General features: G+C 45.1%; 1 protein-coding gene across 1 annotated transcript; it reads right to left on the bottom strand.

The window, feature by feature from the left end:
* Window positions 1–775: 775 nt before the first annotated feature.
* LOC141139163 (coiled-coil domain-containing protein 166-like) lies at window positions 776–15655 on the bottom strand. The gene is made up of 2 exons (XM_073625054.1): window positions 14968–15655; window positions 776–5020 (listed from the first exon to the last, which is right to left on the bottom strand). Exon 2 carries the CDS (start codon window positions 5018–5020, stop codon window positions 4169–4171), a length of 852 nt encoding a protein of 283 aa, XP_073481155.1. The 5' UTR covers window positions 14968–15655; the 3' UTR covers window positions 776–4168.
* Window positions 15656–16830: the final 1175 nt, after the last annotated feature.

Below are 16830 nucleotides of genomic sequence, written 5' to 3'. Positions count from 1 at the left end.
CAACTTTTTATTGTTATAATAAAATGTATTGAATTTTATCAATTGTAATCAATTTTTTCTTTCACCTTAAAAGTCCCGTGGCTTGTTCCTCCTTTCCTTTTTTCATATTTCTCTGTTTAGTTTCACTTTAAGTAGGCACATATAATGCAGTTCTGTTTTTACCCAGCAGGTGGCGATGCAGGATTGTAGTACTTTGTGAGGATACATTCACACTTGAGTGTAGCATATACAAGCAGTTTTAAATGTTTTTGTCATTTTTTTCAAACATTTTAGGAGCAATGTGGAGTACACTCGCTTCTTTGTGGTTTGGAGATGTTTTTGGCCCCGTAGACCTTTTTATCAGAGCGCCAAAAACACGTATTTTTGTGCATTTTTTCAGGCGTTCCTATTAAAATCTGTGAGACCAAAACTGCCTAAATCTGTATGTAAATGAGTGTCTGTCGTTTTTTGAGCGATCAGGTTTGAGCGCCATTTAGATACATGACATTTTCATTGTTGCCGATTTTCATAGTTGCCTGTCCCGATTTGCTGGGACATTCACGGAATTCAGACCCATGTCCCGATCTTAATATGTCCCGGGCATAATCCCAGAAATTAGGCTTTGTCCCGAGCAGGGGCAGACTGGGCCGGGGGTCTGAACCCCCTATAAAAAATCTGCACTGCTCTGCCGTCAACTGTGAGCATGGTCAGATGGTTAGCAAAGGTCTCTCTCCCTCTCTCTCTCTTCCTTCCTCCATCCCTCTTTCTTTCTTTTTTTTCACTCTCCCTCCATCCCTCTTTCTCTCTTTCTCCCTCCCTCCATCCCTCTTTCTTTCTCTCTCCCTCCATCCATCTTTCTCTCTCCATCCCTCTTTCTTTCTCTCTGCCTCCCTCCATCCCTCTTTCTCTCTCCCTCATCCCTTTCTTTCTTTTTCTCTCCCTCTGTCCCTCTTTCTTTCACTTTCCTTCTGTCTTTCTCTTTCTATCTTTTTCCTTTCTCTCTCTCTCCCTTTCTCCTTCCATCCCTCTTTCTCTTTCCCGATATATTATCATATTCTCCACTATGTAAATCATCTTAGACTCTATTTAGCCACACGCCTTTAAGCCACGCCCAATATTTAGCGTAATTTAAACCACACCCATTTTTCACTGCGGCACTCTTCACGCTCCTGCTGGACCACACCTACAAATGAATGCCCTGCCCCTAATTAAAATATTTCTCTGCCTACAGAGAAAATAAGTGTCCCTAAAAACTTTTGGAGAATGTTGGCAACTGTGTATTTTGTCACTCTGATTTGAAAAATGCTGAGGTGTAAAAGGGGCCTTCATTTGTGTTGATCTGTGTTAGTAAAAGGGTCATACAAGTGTTGCCTCTCAGGATCAATGTAGAAGTAGAAAGTAAAGTAATGTAAGGTAATGTAGAGCTCGCGCCGAGTGTACCGGGCACCAATATATAACCAAATTATTATCTGACAGTTCTGGGAAACCACAGCATAAAGAGGTGTGATGTTATGTGATGTCCATGTAGATTTCACATTTGATCTCAAACCTCTTTTCACCCTCCAATCCAAGAGACTGTATAGCAAACTACTTCGTCTACAGCATCCCGACCCCATCTACAACCTAAACCTCAAAAAAGTCACTGCACATTAATATTCTATAAATTAATCAAAATGATATGATATAGTAAGTCTACAGACCAAAAATCACATTAAAGCCCAACTGACATTTCAGTATAAAGCTCAAAAGTCCAGGTATGATCCTAATTGCATATCTACATTGGTCCAGCTTGGCACAATGTAACCATGTATATCAAAAATCTCTGTAGAAGGTGACAGTCACTGTAGTAGTATTTTCCCTGCATGCCCAAAGCCCAGATTCATCTTAAAGAAGAATTTCAGGTATAGATATTTTTACAAAATTACATTGGTCCAGCTTGGACCAATGTAACTATGCATACACCACACCTGTGGGACCCCCCTGGAAGATGGAAATCGCTGTAGTAGACACCACTAGCTTCCCGGTCACTGCTACTCCAGTAATCTCCACTAGCTCCTGGGCCTGTGCCGAGCAGCTGCCCTGCTGCATTGTGAACACAGGAGAGTTTCTCGTGCTGACCAGGTGACCTCCAATGTTCACAATGATTTCCAGCTTCTAGGGGTATCGGCCAGATACAGTATGATATATACCTGTACATAGTTACATTTATCCAAGCAGGACCAATGTAACTATGTAAAAATATCCATACCTGGAATTCTTCTTTAAAGAAGAATACCTGGCACCAGGATCCTGTGGGAACACAAGGCTTGCTAATTCCACAAGTACTTCCAGCCTAATGCTATGGTTAAGGGACTAGATATATGAGAGGCCAAGACAGTGAATGACTGCTTTTGCCTGAGCAGACAATTTTCAGTCAACCGCAGCATTCGTTGAAATCATTTGGGTTTGTGGACCCATAGGGGGACCTCTCAGGTTCACAGGTAAGTATCTGGGTGCTGTTTTTTGAATGTAGCATGTTAAGCCAGAAGACCTGACATCCATTCCCAAATTTAGTTCCACCCTAATGCTGAACTCCAGCTTGGCAGAATGTACGTATGCATTACTCATACCTGAGGGGCTGCTGGAGAAGCTGTAGATCACTATGGTAGTTGATGATACAGTGATAGCTGCAATCTTCCAGGTCATGCTCAGGTTCTATGCAAATGGCTGCTCCATTGCACATTGGCTATAGGGGGTTGTTTGCTTGGTGCTGCCATCATTCACAGAATGCCTTGTGGGTTTTTTTTCAATGAATACAAGACATTTTTCGATTAGATGAGATGGAGATCGAGATGTTACCACCCTTCCTCTTCATGTTGTCCAACAGATAATGCCTTGTATTCACACAAAAAAAAAAAAAAAAAACACAAGCATTCAAGAAATGGCAGTGGTGCCAAACAAGAGACCCATTGTGGTCAATGTACAATGGAACAGACTCTCATGCAGAACCTGAGCAGAACCCAAAAGATTGCAGCGATCGCTGTAGTAGTGCCGACTACAACAATAATTTCCGTCTTCCCCAGCGGTCCCTGAAATATGAATGCTTACATTGTGCCAAGCTGGACCAATGTAAATATACAATAAAAATAATTCCTGGAATTCAGCTTCAACCTCTGACATTAACTCATTAAAATCTATATTTACATTATGCTTATCGAATGTAAAAGGTGATCCTTTGTTGGGTAAAACCACTCCACTGAACAAAAACTAAGTAGCACCAGGTTCTTGGTTCCACACCTGTGATTGCTGTAATTAATTCTCAGGATACAAAGATTTATGCTTGACTGGGAGCATCACTAAGAAATCCTTTTTGGCCCAAACTGCACGATACTATACATATTTGTGTGTGAATTATGAACATAAAAAATACAAGGAAAATGTAAAAAAAGTAAAATACATTTTTTTTAAAGATGATACATTAACAAAAAAATGTGTTTAGGGAAAAAAATTGGCAATAAAATTGCACATTACTAAGTCATGCCCAATTTCTATTATTTTAATGTAAGGTCAAGTGACAGCCAAAACAAAAAACAGTTGTGGGTAGAGTGGAACAGTCTTAGCAACTCTCAGGCTATTATTTTTCATTTTGTGGATATTCCCTTCTGACACCTGGACATAAAGTAAAATTTGTACAGAGGTCACCTTTTCTGTTTTGTTAACGGTGGGACCCTCCTCTCATTTTGAGATTTCTTCCCAATTCCTGTGACGTCTCCAACATGGGACGAGAAGAAAAAACTCCCCAAAGGGAACACAGAGAACAAAAGAAATCTGATAGAAGTATCAACCTTTCCCCACTCCACCAAAAACTAGAAAGCAAATTGGCTTGAAGTATACTCAAGCCTGAGTTTATACTCCCAGGTCCCAGCATCTATTTTGAACTGTTGGCTTGGCATTTTAGTAGGCCTAAATCTAAAGCAGTCAGTGTTTTTCTGCCATCTGAAAACCAAGTCCTTAGTTGACTGGTATAAAACGTGACAATAGATATCCTCTCGGTATGTCTGGTATCCTTAGTGCATGAGCAGACAATAAAATTAAGAAGCAGACAATGATCTCACAGCACAGGATGAGTTTTTTGTACTAAAAATGAGGTGGTATATAGTGCCCCCCTCCAAGATCTTTTTACTACTTCCTAGGTTTTTCATTGTTGGGTTTACCATAAATTCTTTAGCTTTCGTTGGGCATACCTCACCTCTTTCTGACATTGTTGCTCTCTCCGTAACTGTTTGTTTTGCTCCAGCATCTTCTTTTTCTGGGCCTGTAGATCCCGGTATTGGTTGATAAGTTGGAGAAGCTCCTGCCTCAAAGTTTGGTTCTCTTCTTTCACCTTCCGGCTTACATCTTGCAGAACGTTCTTGGCCTCCTCATGGGCCTTCTGGGATAGCTGATTCAGCTGTCGTTCGGAGTCCTGCTGACATTCCACTTTTTGTCTCAGGAAGGCGCTCTTCACCCTCAGCAGGGACTCGGCATGCTTACCCCGGGAGGCCATCACTTCAGACTCCAGTTGCCTAATGAGTGAGATCTGCTCCTTCTGAATCTCCTTCATGGGTTCTAGCTCCTTCAGCTCTTTCCTCAAATTGGCCAGCTCGGTTTCCCGCTGGAGAAGTTGATCTCTCATCTTCTTCTCTTTCTCTTGGAAGGAGGCCTCAAGTTTCTCTTTCTGCTTCCTGATGTCTTCCAGCTCTCGTGTGTTCTGGTCATTCAGGCTGATGATGGCATCTTGCCGCCGTTGGCTTCTTTTGCCCACGTACAATAAATATTCTTGACTCTCCACACGGACTCTTTCAGCCTCTTCCTGGAGGAACTCATTCTCTTGACGTAACTGCTCCAGTCGTCTTCTCAGGCCATCGTGTTCAGCAATCAGGCGGTCGTGTTCATCATGTAGACGTGCCTCTCTCTCACTAACAACAACTTCTTTTCCATCCCCGCCATTTTCTGCCTGTTCAGGGCTTGTCTTCCCAGAATCTTTTGCAGCTTTGCCTTGTGACTTCTTTTTTGGTGGCATCTGTGACATACATGAATAGAGGTTTAGTGACCATTTTATGATGAGATTCCATTACACAATTTCTCTACCTGGGCTCAATAAAATAATAGTAACCTATGAGATTTGGGTGATTTTTGGAACATTTGCAGTCGTTATCTGTCAGTTTTGTTACAGAATTCATATTTACACAAGAGCCTTAGTCACTATACAATACAGTGTATCCTATGCAGTGAGGATCAGGACCATTCTTAAAATTTTGACACTGCTAATCCATGTTATCTGTGCCACCTCTCCAACACAACATACAAATTCAGCAACTAGAACAGAACAGCCAACAAAGGGGTCTACTTATAAAGGATTTACTGTGCAATTCATACCCCAAAATGTTTGCTAGACATTCAGCCATCTGTATTTTATAGTGTTTTCAAACAAGATTCAGTCTATGGGGTCTCCATCTAGTGACCATAATGTGGTATTTTCCAGAAATACCTCAATCAGGAAAATACTGCTTTATAGCACTAGTTGGAGCTGACGGTCATAGGAAATTAACATATCAGGTAAAATATGGGGATTATGTGTATAGCAGCAGATAATCAATTTGTGTTTGTTTTTGGAATCTCTCTGTTATGTTGTATGAGGATGGTGATGGGTGAACCTTGCTTGAAAATGCTAGGTCAGCCTTTCTCAACCTTTTTACCCCAGTGGACCCCCAAAAATATTTTTCAGGTTTTGAGGAACCTTTACTAAAACCAATCTGAGGTCAAAAGGAAAAGTGCCCCTCATGTTGGTAGTCAGTAGAAAGAATGCCCCCCCCCCCCCCCCAGTTAAAAAGATATTTGGTGTCCTGCTACTGGCTTTGCCATGTGGTGTTGGCTTTGGAACTGTAAAGGCACCTTAAAATGGTGGTCCATCAGCCACAGCTCAAGGAACCCCTAACAACCCCTGGAGGAACCCCAGGGTTTCACCGAAATTTGTTTAAGAATGGCTGTGCTAGGTGAACAGGGCAAATACTCTGAAAATAATAGCTGAATAATAGCTGGTGGAGGTGCCCCTCCACCTTCCGTTTGAGGATGCCCCACAGATGCTCGATAGGGTTTAGGTCTGGAGACACACTTGGCCAGTCTATCACCTTTACCCTCAGCTTCTTTAGCAAGGCAGTGGTCATCTTGGAGGTGTGTTTGGGGTCGTTATCATGTTGGAATACTGCCCTGCGGCCCACTGTCTGTAAGGAGGGGATCATGCTCTGCTTCAGTATGTCACAGTACATGTTGGCATTCATGGTTCCTTCAATGAACGGTAGCTCCCCAGTGCCAGCAGCACTCATGCAGCTCCAGACCATGACAATCCCACACCATGTTTGACTGTAGACAAGACACACTTATCTTTGTACTCCTCACCAGGTTACCCCCAGACACGCTTAACACCATCTGAAACAAATAAGTTTATCTTGGTCTCATCAGACCACAGGACATGTTCCCAGTAATCCATGTCCTTAGTCTGCTTGTCTTCAGCAAACTGTTTGCGGGCTTTCTTGTGCATCATCTTTAGAAGTGTCTTCCTTCTGGGATGACAGACATGCAGACCAATTTGATGCAGTGTGCGGCATATTGTCTGAGCACTAACAGGCTGACCCCCCACCCCTTCAACCTCTGCAGCAATGCTGGCAGCACTCATATGTCTATTTCCCACATACAACCTCTGGATATGACGCTGAGCACGTGCACTCAACTTCTTTGGTCGACCATGGCGAGGCCTGTTCTGAGTGGAACCTGTCCTGTTAAACCGATGGGTCTTGGCAATCTTCTTATAGCCTAGGCCATCTATATGTAGAGCAACAATTCTATTTTTTAAGATCCTCAGAGAGTTCTTTGCCATGAGGTGCCATGTTGAACTTCCAGTGACCAGTATGAGAGAGTTAGAGCAATAACACCAAATTTAAACCCATCTGCTCTACATTCACACCTGAGACCTTGTAACACTAACGAGTCACGACACTGGGGAGGGAAAATGGCTAATTGGGCCCAATGTGGACATTTTCACTTAGGGGTGTACTCACTTTTGGCAGCGGTTTAGACACTAATGGCTGTGTGTTGTTATTTTGAGGGGACAGCAAATTTACACTGTTATACAAGCTGTACACTCACTACTTTACATTGTAGCAAAGTGTCATTTCTTCAGTGTTGTCACATGATAAGATATCATAAAATACCGGTATTTACAAAAATGTGAGGAGTGTACTCACGTTTGTGAGATACTGTATATATATATATATATATATATGTGCATAGAGGAGAGCTGGGAAAGGGGAGGATTTGTGCAGAGAGGAGAGCTGGGAAAGGGGGAGATTTGTGCAGAGAGGAGAGCTGGGAAAGGGGGGGATTTGTGCAGAGAGGAGAGCTGGGAAAGGGGAGGATTTGTGCAGAGAGGAGAGCTGGGAAAGGGGAGATTTCTGCAGAGAGGAGAGCTGGGAAAGGGGGGGATTTGTGCAGAGAGGAGAGCTGGGAAAGGGGGGATTTGTGCAGAGAGGAGAGCTGGGAAAGGGGGAGATTTCTGCAGAGAGGAGAGCTGGGAAAGGGGGAGATTTCTGCAGAGAGGAGAGCTGGGAAAGGGGGAGATTTCTGCAGAGAGGAGAGCTGGGAAAGGGGGGATTTGTGCAGAGAAGAGAGCTGGGAGAGGGGGGATTTGTGCAGAGGGGAGAGCTGGGAAAGGGAGGGGATTTGTGCAGAGGGGAGAGCTGGGAAAGGGAGGGGATTTGTGCAGAGAGGAGAGCTGGGAAAGGGGGGATTTGTGCAGAGAGGAGAGCTGGGAAAGGGGGAGATTTGTGAAGGGGGATTTCTACTTATTACCATTATTTGGTGCCGCTGTACTTCTCTACCCTAAGGAAGGCATGGTTGGGGGTGGAGTTTGGGCGTGGTTGGGGGCGGAAAGTTGGCCGGGGAGGGAGAGCTCCCGCACCTTTTCTCTGAGAAAAAAAGCCCTGCTGAAAAGTATTGTCATAATGTGCTAGGGTGCACTGTGTACTAGCACACTATCAGAGACTTGCTTTAAAATGAAGCCCTCCAGAGGCGCGCTGTGCTACTGGGGCTTCCTTCTTCACTGGGTCTTCCTTCCGGATTTACGGGCTCCAGCCATTTGAATGGCTGAGCCTCGATTACATGCCTCCCAACTTTTTGAGATGGAAATGAGAGACACCTATTAGGCATAGGACACACCCTTACCACGCCCCCTTAAAGGAGAATTATACAAAAAAAAAAATATTAGTTAAAATCAGGGACAGTTGGGGGCTATGTGATTACATAATTCCGGCACATGTACATGGGAGCTACGGCCAGGGCACAGAACTCTGAAGGAACGGCATACTCCTGCTGAAGCAGACGACACAGGGGACAAGTTGCCCTTGGCTGGATCGCTAATGAAAAGATTCCACCAGCAGCCTCTGTCCCTGGCCCAATTGCTGCTAAATCTTGATCGCCAGTGATAACAGTGACACCTCGCTGCCTCAGCTACAGAAGGAATGATTACATAGAGACAAAACAGGCAGCCTCTTAGTGAACTTGCCCCTGCTGATTTTCACAAATTGTCAGTAGTGGGATTGCTATCAGCAGAGTTGCCCACATGCCATCAGCCTTAATCCCCTGGTGCCGACAGTACGTATATATGTGGACCTGTCTACATAACTTACCACGCTGAGAGCGTGCTCCCTGCATGCTCCTAGCACAGTAGCTGGCGAAGATCGGTAAGCTCCCGATGTATATGTGCACTCGGGAGCTTTCTGATCATGTGACTGCTGTGACAGCCAATCACAGCGGTCACATGATCCGAACGCCCACCTCCGCCTCTCGGCTTTTACAACTCTTAAAGGGCCGGAAGGCGGTTGGCGCATCATTTTTGTCTGCTGCTTCCTTCCTCTGCTATCAGCATGAATCACTTCTGACAAGTTTTCCTGACAGCAAGAGAAAAAAGGTGATGGGGAGGGAGCTCCAGCACACAGCCTGTGATTGACAGCCTCAGCTCTGTTCTTGCATGTTGTGTGGAGTGGGGTGTGTTCCTTCCCTCCAATCAGCTCTCAGAGCTCTCTTCACTGAGCTGTGCAGAGTATAATTTCAGCTCTCCGCCTCCCTTTTTTTTTGACAGCTCACACAAGCTTTATAAATTCTGGACTTTGAATGGCTGTAAAGAAGAGAAGACTGCAGATAAACAGATACAACTTATGTAGGAGAATTTGTTTCATCTCTGTTTATCACTTGAGAATATGTGGGGGTTTACAACCACTTTAAAGTAGAACTGAAGTTCCGCAGTAAAAAACAGCGAGCAGGCAGGGCTTTATTTGGAGAAGATTCATGCATTGTCTTGCCTGCTCGCTGTCTTCTCCAGTGCTGCCAACTGAGCCGTGCATCAGCAGCTTACAGCACCGGGCCGGTCTCTTATTGCTGGGATGACAGCCTTCTGCGCCTGCACAGGAGTGACGTCATCCTGCTCCAGCCAATAAGAATGCCCAAAGACTGGCACACAGAAGAAGATGCCAGCGAGAAGGAACTGTTAGACAGGTAACCTTTCCTTTTAAAGCAATTTATCGTTCTATCGCTCAGCAATGACAACCTATCCATATTTCAGCTTGGCAGCAAAATCGCTCTTAGGCTCCTTTCACACTAGTGGTATCATTTACTGCCCCATATCCCATCGCAGTGGATCGCTTTGCAGAGGGCTGTGAAATAAGCTTAGAGAGTGATACTGCCACCTCCTGAGGACTGTCATTTTGTTGCTTTTTTTTATTGCCAATTGGCAATTTTACATTGTAGAACCGTGCCGCAACAGCGACCATTCACTTACATGGGAGAGTTTGACAGTCACCAATGATTCAATTGTTCGCTACAGATCGCTGTAGCAGTCATTAATCCCTGTGAAAAAAAATCATCCGTATGTCATTAGTCCTTAGGGTTTGTTCAGATATGCTGCCTGGGGGTGGTAAAAGCAGGTGGCTGAGCTGCAGTTTTAGCAACCCCTGACTGTACACCTAAAGAGAGACTATCAGTGATTTAGGACTGTACACATGCCGTGGCCACAATGTGTGGCAAAAAAAAAAAAAATCCCATCACATTTAGTGGGCAGTACGGCTACTGAATTTGACCCATTAGGGCTCCTTTATACCACAATCCTCGCAATCAGTGGGCAGTTTTACAAGTGTGTTTACATGTGTTTGTAATGCATTTGCAGCATGTCTGTTAAGTGTCATTTATTGTTTTATTCAGGATTTCGATAGCGCCAACAGTTTGTGCAGCTCTTTACAATATATTTTTTTATTTCACCGAGTTGCATTTACAGGCATTTGTGCTATGTTTATGTGCAAAAAAATGCAGCATCCCAATGACGTACACTAGGCTCATTGAGATACATTCATTTTTTTCTTGCATATGCTTGTCCTGTTTTTAAAAATGCATTTGACTGCATCTGCTGTAAATGAGCCCCTTAAGGCATCTTTCACATGTGTGCGACTTTTCCTGTGACTTTGGACATCAGAGTCGCATGACAAGTTGTAAACCATGATTCCCAATGATAACCATTCATATCTGTTTGAATTGGGGGGGGCGTAGTGATCGAGCTCCAACATGGCCGCATAGTCCAGGAGCTCCGATCGACCACCGGGGGGAAATAAACGCCTAAGGAGCCTTCTATCGCACACCAGCCATCCACAAACAGCCTTCCTGGGTCCCGGAAAGTGGCCGCAACGTCCAAGCGCCGAAAATATCAACAACAGCTGCGAAAGATGCCAGGATTCTTCCCTTCTTTCCCGAAAGATCCACGACAAAATGGCGGTGGTGCCCACGCCATGTAGCCTGCACACAAGGCCTCAGCAAAGGCCGCGGACTGCAAAAAGGTAGCAAAAGGGTAACCCAAACTCGGGTGTCTAACAGCGGTACACCCTCAGGCAGCTCCAGCCCATCCACCCTAAGCCCAGTCAAATACAAGCCCCACAGGGATTCTCCTCCCAGGCACCAAGAGGACATAGGCATGGATGTCAGTGGACCACATGCATCCAGCATGTGGCCCACCATGGGCCAGGATCAGACACCATGTTATTTACTCCTTTATTATTTCCCACCTTGACTACCGCAACTCTCTTGTTAATTGCCTACCCTTACGCAGGCTATCCCCCCTTCAGTCTATTATGAATGCTGCTGCTAGACTTATACACCTCACTAATCGATCTGTGAGTGCTGCTCCTCTCTGCCAAACCCTTCACTGGCTTCCCCTACCCCACCGTATAAAATTCAAAATGCTAACCATAACATACAAGGCCATCCACAACATCGCCCCCAGCTACATCACCAAACTCATCTGCATATATCGCCCAAATCGTCCCCTCCGCTCCTCCCAGGACCTCCTGCTCTCTAGCTCCCTTGTTACCTCCTCACATACTTGCCTTCAGGACTTCTCCAGAGCCTCTCCCATTCTCTGGAACTCCCCGCCCCGGTATATCCGATCAGACCCTAAGCTGTCCACCTTTAGGAGATCCCTTAAAAACTCACTTATTCAGGGAAGCCTATCCCACACCCACCTAACAACTGTCCCCGAGCCACCCCTATCAAATCATTCCCTGCATCTATTACCTTTTGTACCACCACCCCCTCCCTTTAGAATGTAAGCTCTACGAGCAGGGCCCTCCTGTCCCTTCTGTATTGAACTGTACTGTAATTGTGCTGTCCCCCCCCTCTACATTGTAAAGCGCTGCATAAACTGTTGGCGCTATATAAATCGTGTATAATAATTAATAATAAAAATAATAATTAAAAGACATGAATCTGTGTAGTGGATCTCTAAGATCTACTCACATCCGACGGCCCAAGTAAAAGCAAACAGAGTTCTGTCGGATCCCTTTCCTATCAGGAATGGGACAAGACAGGGCTGCCCGTTGTCTCCGTTGCTGTTTGCTCTGTCCCTGGAACCTTTTCTTTGTAAGATTCGTTTAAACCCAGACATCTCTGGTGTGATGATAGGAGATAAACAACATAAAATATCTGCATATGCGGACGATCTTCTCTTCTCCCTCACTAACCCAACAGTATCACTTCCCAACCTAATACACGAATTCGAACACTACGGTAGGCCGTCTAACCTACGAATCAACTTCAGTAAATCAGAAGCTATGGGGGTGGGTGTTTCTCCTGAGCTGCTTAGAACATTGCAGTCTAACTTCAAGTTTAAGTGGACGGATAAGGCCCTGAAGTACCTGGGTACATATATCCCTGCTAATTTATTATGGATCTTCAAACTCAACTTTCCCCCACTTCTAAACAGAACACGTATTTTTTTGGAGACTTGGAACTGCATTCGTGGTTTGGCAGATGTAATCTCATAAAGATGTGTATCCTACCTAAATATCTCTATCTTTTCCAAACTTTGCCAATCAAGATAATGTCCCAGTACTTTAAACAAGTTCACTCTTTATTCATAAAATTTATCTGGGCGAACAAAAGACCACGCACTCCCAGACCACGCACTCTCCCTACCCAAACACAGTGGTGGTATTGCTCTCCCAGACATCCTTAAATACTACCAAGCTACACACCTGGGGAGACTGGTAGATTGGATGTCGCCATTCAGTCGGCAAACTCTGGGTACAAATGGAACAAGCTCAAACCAACATTATACTAAGGGGGGCACCGTGGTGTTATAATAACCTCCCATCCCACCTAAAGAAACACCCACTGATAGGCCCCACAGTAAGTATTTGCACACAAGTGTTTGACAAAACCTCTCTCTCATCAATAGACTCTCCCCTAAGCCTATACTAGGGAACCCAAGATTTCCACCAAGCCTGAGAGATAGTTAATTTTCCACCTTAAAGTGGTGTTCCAGCCAAAATTATACTTTTTAAATTAAAATACCCCTATAATACACAAGCTTAATGTATTCTAGTAAAGTTAGTCTGTACACTAAGGTCTGTTTTGTTAGTTTATAGCAGTAGTTTGTTATTTTATAAACTTACAGCAGGCCGTGGCCATCTTAAGTTGGGGCATCTGAAGCCAGACTGTATTTCTTCCTGGATCTCATCCTTGCAGATCTCGCACATGCTCAGTGCAGCACTAGCAGTGTAATAGGTTTCTGGTCAGGATTCCATAGCAATGGCAGTTTCAGAGGAAGTTGCCGTCCCTTCCCAGAATGCATTGCAAACAGGAAATGATGCGATGGGCCGCGGCCAGGTAGGAGGAAGTGAAAAATGAATACAGCAGATATACAGTAGGTGCTGAGAAAAAAAATAAAAAAATATCCAATTTGTTTACAGTGCACAGTTTAGTGAGGGATGCTGAAGAGTTGTAAAAGTGGGTGGAACTCCACTTTAAGACAAACCAACCGCTTTCGGGCAACAGATTTCTTATTACCAGACGGCTGGCTGTCTATTTCAATATTAATGGAGACCACAGGCTTCTTCCAACTGCCATTTTGGAATGCTCTACAACTTCATCACTTTCTTCGCTCCCTACAGCCCACAGACAGGTTCAGCAGACAACTGTCCACATTTGAAGAGTACTGTTTAGGAGAAGAGACATTACCACAAGTACTCTCAAAGATGTACAGTCTACTAAATACCTCCCCAGAGATACCGCACCTTCCCTGGATAGAGAAATGGGAAAGGGAGCTGTAAGTTCACAGAGAGTCAAAAACAAAGTATGATTAGATTCTCATTAAAATCCTCTATCTGCACTAAGAATCAAGAGACTAATTATAAGATACTGACACGATGGTATCATACCCCTCAGATGCTACACAAATTTTATCCTGACGTGCCGGATCGCTGCTGGAGATGCCAGGAGGAAGGAGGTACAATGCTACACATTTTCTGGTCCTGTTCAAAGATCATACCATATTGGCGGGAAGTACTGAACATTAGGCAAAAATTCACTGACCATAAAATACCTGAGGATCCAGCCTTCTTTTTACTTCATGTTACAACTATCTCGGCTAGAAAGTACAAAAAATCAATCTTACAACATCTGGTAAATGCAGCTAAAATTTGCACGCCTTTTAAATGGAAGAGCACATCACCCCCCCCCCCCCCACTGTTGGAAGTTGGCTTCATAAAGTGGAAGAGATCAGGAAAATGGAAGATCTCATGCTGTCTGCACAAAATAAACATGAAGTATACTCTGACTTATGAAGGTTTAGAATATGTTTATCTTCTCTGAAGAAGGCTTGACACTACTTAACTCTGATAGACGAACATAAACATCATAACAGGACATTAATTGTCCACTTGCTCATTGTTTTACCTGGACCCCCCCCCCTCTTTTTTCTTCTTTTCTCATTTCTATCCTCAGTTCTACCTACCTTCTTTCTAATGCTATCTCTTTAACAACTTTGAAAATGGAAAATGGTAAAGGCAACTCTGGATGTGATTGCCGAGAGTTATGCCTCGGTAGTTATATTATGGGTATAAAACACTCAGACGGTGTTCACACCGAGCCGCCCATAGCATCCGCGGTAAAACGGCGCTATTTTTATCTGTGTTTTGCCGTCGGATTTGCGGCGCATTTCGGCCGCTAGCAGGTCGCTTTTACCCCCTTCTAGCGGCTGAGAAAAGGTTAAAACCGCCTGCAATGCACCGCAATAGAGGCGTTTTGCCGGCAGTATCGCATTTCAATGGGGAGCAGTGGTGAACACACCGCTCCTTCACCGCTCCAAAGAAGCTGCTGGCAGGACTTTTCCTGACGTCCTGCCAGCGCAGCGCTCCAGAGTGAAAGGCAGGAAATTCTTTCCACAAATAAACTGGTGTTAGCAGAAGTTCTCTGGGACCAGAATGTTGTTTTAGGTGTAAAAATGCAGAGAAAAGCTGCTGTGGGGGTTCTCTGTGTACATCACTAATCCTCTATTATAGATGTGGGGCTGTCTGGCTGGAAGATGTTCTCGGTTATGATATGATGATAGTACAGAGATGATATATAGGAAGGAATATACATTGTATTACTCACCCCTGGTCAGGAGGGATCACACCTGTACAATGTGTTCTGTACTCTGTGTATTCATCACTCTGCTTGTTACCTGGAGACCAGAAACAAATCTCTCTACTCCGCCCACCTCCACCAATCCCTGCTGTCCAACTCCGCCCTCCACCAATCACTTCTGTCCAAACTCCGCCCTCCACCAATCCCTGCGGTCCAACTCCGCTCACCACCAATCACTTCTGTCCAAACTCCGCCCTCCACCAATCCCTGCTGTCCAAACTCCGCCCTCCACCAATCCCTGCTATCCAAACTCCGCCCTCCACCAATCACTTCTGTCCAAACTCCGCCCTCCACCAATCCCTGCTGTCCAACTCCGCCCTCCACCAATCCCTGCTGTCCAACTCCGCCCTCCACCAATCACTTCTGTCCAAACTCCGTCCTCCACCAATCACTTCTGTCCAAACTCCGTCCTCCATCAATCCCTGCTGTCCAACTCCATTTCCACCAATCATTTCTCGTCAACCTCCGTTCCACTCATTCCTCCTCCCCTCCAACCCACACTCTTTAAGGCACACCGTTATACCCTTATAATGTATGTACAATGATATCAATCACAGAGTGAAAGAGTCATTTACAGAACCCCTCCTCCAGCGTGCTACTCTTTACCACCCGAGCATGCGCAGACGCATAACACGGTGGGCGCGCTAACAGATATCTCTTGAGCATGCGCAGACGCATAACACGGTGGGCACGCTGATGTCTCTTGAGCATGCGCGAATGCAGCGCGCACGCAGGAAAGCACGTCTCTGCGTTGAGTAACGCGTTACGTCACGCGTATACACCCACCAGCGTGCCGGGGGGGGAAACAGACTCTTTGGGTGTAGTAAGATGGCCTCCGCCGCACACTGACTATTGGTTAGTCATAGAAAGGGGGGCGGTGCTTGCCTGCGGAGGCGGCAGAGGGGTGACGTGTCTGTCCAGAGCGGAAGAGACTCTACAGAGAGGTACAAGACAGACCTTATATAAGAGCCGGACACCGGGGAGAGGTAATGATAGACTGAGATATGGAGGAGGAGAGGTAATGACATGTCTGTGTGGGGCTCACACTATGAGAGGACCCCCATAATGAAGACGTGTAGAAATGTATGACTTGTCTATGGCGGATTTCCGGGTGGTAGGTGAGTGTGCCTAGGCATGGCTGTGTATTCAGGTCTCAGGCACAGCTCCCTATGGCTGCTGTAATCGGTGCCCAACACTAGGGGGCGATGTGGAGTAGTGGGAAGGTTCAGTGCACCCTCTATCTGCATGAAATGGTCACTGGACCAATCAGCTGCATCCGTATGAATTCCCCGCCCCCTGTAATCATGTGTGACAAAAAGGGATGGTGGTGACCTCATTGATCTAATATGGACCAATTCAATTAAAGAAAACTAAAGATAACAGAAGGGGCAGGTTATAATCCCTGTGTCCTTATAGGGAGATTTTCTTTCACTTCCTGTCCCATAGCCAAAACAGGAAGACCTATTCCACATGCCTTGTGCTTATTATAAGAGCCATGTGACCAGCAGCTTTCTCTAAGCCTATAAAGTGCCCATTAGCTCCAGTTTGGAAATATTGAACACCGATCCCAATGGGAGTGCTGATTGTCACTTTAAACAAGCTGCTAGCAGGCTTCTCCACTACTCGAAGCCTGCTAGCAGTTTGTTTAAAGTGGCAATCAGCACTCCCATTGGGATCTGTGTTCAACATTTACTAGTGATGGGCTCGGGTGTGTTCTGATCGAGCCCGCCAAGAAGCCGTTACTACACGCCGACAATCATAAGCAGTGAGGCATTTCCTGACCAGTAGCTACACACACATGCTGCTTATGATTGGCGGTGTACAGTGACA

Source organism: Aquarana catesbeiana, linkage group LG04 (genome assembly GCF_042186555.1).
Source record: "Aquarana catesbeiana isolate 2022-GZ linkage group LG04, ASM4218655v1, whole genome shotgun sequence".
NCBI lineage: Eukaryota > Metazoa > Chordata > Amphibia > Anura > Ranidae > Aquarana > Aquarana catesbeiana.
The sequence above is the reverse complement of the archived record's forward strand: the minus strand, read 5'-3'. Positions and strand labels throughout refer to the sequence as shown.

Coding starts and splice junctions, on each gene's coding strand:
- LOC141139163 (XM_073625054.1), bottom strand. CDS start 5,020: ATGCCACCAAAAAAGAAGTCACAAGGCAAAGCTGCAAAAGATTCTGGG.